Here is a 5,566-nt window from a genome sequence, read left to right as displayed (position 1 = left end):
CTTCTCAAATGTGAGGGTTTGCTGCTTTTATCTATTTTATACCATCAACTGTTGGTCGGACAAAAAGTGTGCAGGCTTATTTTGGTTAAATGTGATCGTCATTTTTATAGACTTAAAGGTCCTCCTGGGAGCATGAACCTCACGACCATCTATCCATCAGGTTTTGGTATTTCTAGTGTCCATGTGGAAAGTTTGTCCTGAGGAAAGGTCCGCAGGGTTTGTCCTCTGGGGACCGTGAATGTCCATCAGTCCGAGCAGCAGGTTGTGTCGGACAGAAGACGTGCTCATCGCCGTCTTTTAGAAGAGCGTCTGTGTTGGATCATCAGAAGACGCTCTGCAGCAGACAGTGGCAGCCGCAGCCGGCCGGACACTCGTCCTGCCGGCGGAACCAGTCCATCATGTGGCTGGTGTGTCCGCCGTGACCACAGCTGAGGCAGAAGTTGGAGGAGCCGCGGACGGCCACGTGGCAGATGGCGCACTGGAAGGTCAGACGCTTACAGACGGCACACTGCGTCCCACGAGCCTGAGTGCGGCAGTGACAGCAGTACACGCCGAACTCTGCAGGGAGACAACACACGGGGTTAAATTAAGGCTGGGCAATAAAACGATAATTATCGCAATATAAGTTTCCTCAATATCAATATAATTAATGTTCAATATATCGTCAATAAATATTTGGTTTAATTCAGAACATGAACAAATTTGCAGTTAATTTTTCTGTTAAAATATTTATTTTGTTGCGGAAAAGGGACTGAAAAAAGATTTACTAATATACTAGTTTAGTTATAATACTAGTTTTGAATATTCTCCCTCAGTTTTGTTAAGTGATTCACTGTTTAGCATCAAGCGTTTCTCCCGTTCTGACCACAAAGAAAAGTTTAACCACATAATTAACCATCTGGTTTCTTAAATTTTCATTCAGGAGCAAAAATCTGCCTTTAAACTTAAAAGAAATAACGACTTTACATTTATCGTGATAATTATCGATATCGAATGATATGAAATGTTTTTATCGTGATAACAATTTTTGGCCGTATCGCCCAGCCCTAGGTTAAATAACAGATCGGGTTCATCAGGCACTTAATAACAATCTGCTGATAATCCAGACTAGAGCCCAGCGATCAGCTGTTCTTCTGTTCACTACGCGAGACTCATTCACTATATAGTGAGCTCGCAATTTTGTAGTGCTGTCCGAATGTATAGTGAGAGTTATTATACCCTATTTAGTCCACTCAATGTATCCCAGAATGCATTTTGAAAAGTAGTGTACAACCGATGGTCACTAACCAAGCCCTACATACCATCATGCATTGCGCTGATAGAAAAGACTGATTGTCCGACGGCAATGACGTAATTAACGAACGATCGGAGTAGTGTCCGAAAGTGTTGTTTTAATAATGCCAGTGAGCTCACTATAAAGCGCTCAACATACAACTCCCTCCAGAGGGGGTAGGGAGTTGTGAATGAGACACAGACTCACTGATTACTGTACAGAAACACAACTGTATAACTTTATTCTCTGGTTTTACCGAAACTGGATCAGAGTTGATGGAGAACCGATTGTCTGGTTTTCCCGCTGATGTCCTTTCGGCTGCTCTGCCTCCACTTTAGGTGATTTACAGAGTTATATGTTACAGGTCACTGTAGCTGCTAACTACTGCTAACAGCAGCTAGCTACTCAGTTAGCTGTGCAGCTAGCTGTCCTGTTGCTGATTCTGCCCGGCTTGGTATGTTGTTGTTGTTGTTGGGGATGGTGCATTGGATAGGACACATGCCTCTAGTGTGAGAGACCCGGGTTCAATCCCCCACTGTGACACATCTAGCGCTTGTTGGCATTCGCCCGTTTTCCCGGGGTCTTTTGCGTGTGAGAAATTTACACGTGATTGAAGAAACCTAGGAGATCAGTCCTATACAACTCTTTTTATTCAGCTATTCCAAGGGAAACACAGTTTTCCATCTAAGACACCTTTAACAATCAGCAGCTGTCTGCAGAGTAACGTACCGATGCCTTTGTGGGGTTCAGGAGGGCAGGAGGCGAACTTCAGCACGTCGGCCCTTTTCTCCCTCAGACCCCAGCGGTACAAGATTTCTCCGTAACACTTCTTGAAGTCGTCAAACTGCAGCGTGTTGGCGGGGTCCAGCAGTCTGCAGGGGGTAAAGGAAGTGACATCGGAGTTGTGTTCACGACACACAGACCAATCACAGCAGTTATTTTACGTTTAATGATAGTTTCGCACACGACTTGACAGAGGATTCTTACTTTACTATGAAACAAGTTAACATAGCGCAGTCCTGCTCCAGCCAAACTCCATTCAGAAAACAAGCATTTTAAAAGTTGTTTGCTTGTCATCTAACCGACTGACCTGATAAAGCACAACTTAATACTTTTAACAAATCAGCATCATGATGTCGTTATTTCTGCATCAGTTTGATCCGTTTATTGTAACTAAATCACAGAAAGATGTTTATTTTGAGTTCATACAGCTGTAGTAATATTCTCGTTGTGTTTATTAACATTGTGTTGCCAACACACTCGTCAAACTCAGGTGACGAACGCGATGGGAATTTGAAAATTTGCGTGGTGTGAAACCGGCGTGACGTCACCTCTTGTTCATGTCGTGCTGCTCTCGCTCTCGTTCCCGTGGGTCTGTGTAACCCTGGTTACCATAGCGATAGTCATCAGGGGAGGGTTCACCCCAGGGGTTGGCGTGCTCAGAATCTCTACCTGCGAACGACAACAAAAAAACCATCTGATTGGCTGGAGATGGAGTCCAAACACGGACGGTAACACAGCGGAGCAGTAATGCGGCGGCCGGCCTCCGCGTGGCGCCGCTGAGTCTCACCTGCGTTCCAGGTGGTCGTGGTGATGGAGTCCGAGGTGCTGGAGCACGAGCCCGAGGTGACGGAGCTGGACGTGTAACTGGGCTGAGACAGTAACAGACACTTAATTACATCACCGTGTATCATCATCACGTTCCTGCTGTATTTGTGTTTATAAATAGGAACCTGAACTGTTTTATTATAATATTTCAAGTGATCACGATTAGTTTTTCTGGTTCCTGGCAGGACGGTTTAAAAGCTGCTAAAGAAAGACAAAAAATTAATTCACAGTGAGTCACTTTAAAAATGGACTCCAGAAAGTCACTCAGCAGACGAGCAAGTTCATTCAGCTCCGATTCTTCTCTCAGTGAGTCAGGTGATCGCTTGGTCCCTAAAATGTCGACACGGTTTCTTAAACATCCCGTTTTCAACAGAGCGAGTCAGGACTTACGTATCGCGAGTGGTGCGGGGGGAAGATGGAGGAGCGTGACGCCTGCTGTCCGTACAGAGAGTAACAGTCTGCAGGAGGCTGAGCTCTGAACACGCTGCACAACATGGCCAGAGTCTGCACGTCGCTCATCTGACTGTAGTGATCCAGACTGAAAGGTTCAACACACACATATCTCATTTCACAGAGTCACACAGAGTCACACGTCCACCCTCGTTACGCAACACTTTTACATTCAAACTCGCTATTTCATAACTCCCAAAATAAAATCTAGGCAACTCGCTATACAACAGAACAGCTGGAGACTGTGTGGAAGCAGCCCACGCACACATCTTCTGCAACCGTTCAAAAAGGAGGACATACTGGCAAAATGTTAATTTAGTTGTCAAAAATGTCCTGGGATATTAAATCCCAAGTACTTGTCCAGTGATGTATCTTGGTAATATTGAGAAGTATTACTCGCATCCAGTAAGAAAGTGGTCACAAGAAACTCAATGTAAACATCCCAAAACGGGAACAGAGGTTGGAAATTGTCCAGGAAAAATTGACACACCTCTTGAGAGTCGAAGAGAATGGAACAGCGGATCATCTCCGGCAGATTGTTATTTTAGTTTGTAACTTATTTGCCGTAATTGTTTTGTCTATATTCATATGAAAACTCAATAAAAATTTAAGTTACAAAAAAAGCAAAAATCACAAATTAAAAACAAACACAAATAAAATACAATTAACCAAATTTACAAATAGTAGTATTAGCTAATAATATATATATTTCTGCTGTTATAGTAGATGTTATCATATTACTCTCTGTGTGTATTTGTACTGCTTACTTTGTAATTTTAATTGCTTTTTTATCATTTATGTTTTTATTCCGTTTCCTAACTGCTTGTGTTTTACTTTTCTCTGCATGTTATTTCTGTTGATCTGAGGAGCAGTAAAAGTTGATCTAATATTATTTGAACACATTTAACTACTGGCTGAAAAAGATATATATTTCTGAGGATTTACAGGCTGCTACGTGAAGCTTCAGCTCGCTCGGATTTAAACTCACAGAGTCTCCAGCAGTTGCCGTCCAAACGGGTGTCTGGCCCAGGGGGTCTCTGTGTCCGGGTCTGAGTCTGGACTCAGGTCCTGATCGGTCGCTGCAGACGCCAGGGCCCACACCTGTTCACACACACACACACACACACACACACACACACACACACACAGGTGTGAGGGCCTCATATTGGTACCAATATTGATGATCAAACATACATTACAGCAGAGAGCGGAGGTCCAGGTCCACAGAACAGACTAGAAGTTTGGATTCGTTTTATGGCGTTTACCCGCCGCCGGTACCAGCTCAGCTTGCCTCGCCTCGCTTTTGTTGCCCCGTTTTTTCATGGCCTTCTCAGCCGGGTTTCCATCAAGTGAATTTTTAAAATGTCGCTAAAAAGAAACAATTGATTTAGGCACGTTTCCATCAGCAGGTCTGGAGCGAATAGCAAAGTGTAGTTTCTTCAGAAGTTGACGTTACGCATGGCTGTAACAAACATGAAGTAGGAAAAATTAAAGAATTTCCCCTCGGGGATCAATAAAGCAGTGATGATGCAGTGAATAAAGACTTTCTGCCCAATTGAAAATCAAAACAGGCGAGTAGAGTCGAGGTGAGCTGGGCTGGTACTGTCCTGTGGTAAAGGGACTTTTTGGTAAACGCAGCGCCACCTTCAGGAGAGCTGCTGTGAGGATTCAGAGGTACCTTCGCCACATCTCTGCGTCCGACTGTGAGCGCCGCTGCTGCGTTCTTCTTGCATGTTTCCTGGATGTCGTTCACGTTCAGTCTGAGCAGGACAGAAATCATCTAAATACATTGAAATATTACCCAAACACACAATTACACAGCAAGTATTTTGTTTGGTTTTTAGAATACTGCCGTTCTCACATGTAGATCTCCCCCAGAGCCTTGTGGACGGGCAGCAGACAGGAGATCTCCTGGATGATGACTTTCCCCGCCAGTTTGATGGGACGGTTGCCGTAGTCCGTCCCCTCTCGCTTCGTCTTAAACCGGCGGGATTTCTAACAGACAAACAGAGAGACAGACAGACAGGAGGAGGGAGACGGCAGCCCGGAGGAGACAAAGCACCACCTGATTAAAAGTGGTCTGGAAGACATAAATTACTGTAAGAGGCTGTTCACGCTGCGGGGCGCTGACTGATGCTGGACGGTTCCTACGAGCCGCTGTAACTGTAAAGGAAAATGTCCTTTTAATTTTGAGAGGGACTTTTTACAGTTAGTATTCAAATATGTTACGAGCAT

At 44.4% G+C, this 5,566-nt stretch overlaps 1 protein-coding gene across 1 annotated transcript; it reads right to left on the bottom strand.

Annotated features, from left to right (window-relative positions):
• Positions 1 to 85: 85 nt before the first annotated feature.
• Positions 86 to 5,326, bottom strand: LOC123965878 (GATOR complex protein WDR59-like; the record flags this gene model as incomplete). Its single annotated transcript, XM_046042202.1, has 8 exons — positions 86 to 558; positions 2,003 to 2,145; positions 2,605 to 2,725; positions 2,844 to 2,925; positions 3,272 to 3,419; positions 4,320 to 4,432; positions 5,010 to 5,091; positions 5,193 to 5,326. Coding segments are annotated over 8 exons (1,059 nt in total), but the record flags the coding sequence as incomplete, so codon positions are not given.
• Between the last annotated feature and the right edge of the window lie 240 nt (positions 5,327 to 5,566).

The sequence above is a fragment of the Micropterus dolomieu genome, unplaced genomic scaffold (genome assembly GCF_021292245.1).
Source record: "Micropterus dolomieu isolate WLL.071019.BEF.003 ecotype Adirondacks unplaced genomic scaffold, ASM2129224v1 contig_11631, whole genome shotgun sequence".
In the NCBI taxonomy this organism is placed as follows: domain Eukaryota; kingdom Metazoa; phylum Chordata; class Actinopteri; order Centrarchiformes; family Centrarchidae; genus Micropterus; species Micropterus dolomieu.
Note: the sequence above shows the minus strand (reverse complement) of the source record. Positions and strands in the feature narration are given on the sequence as shown.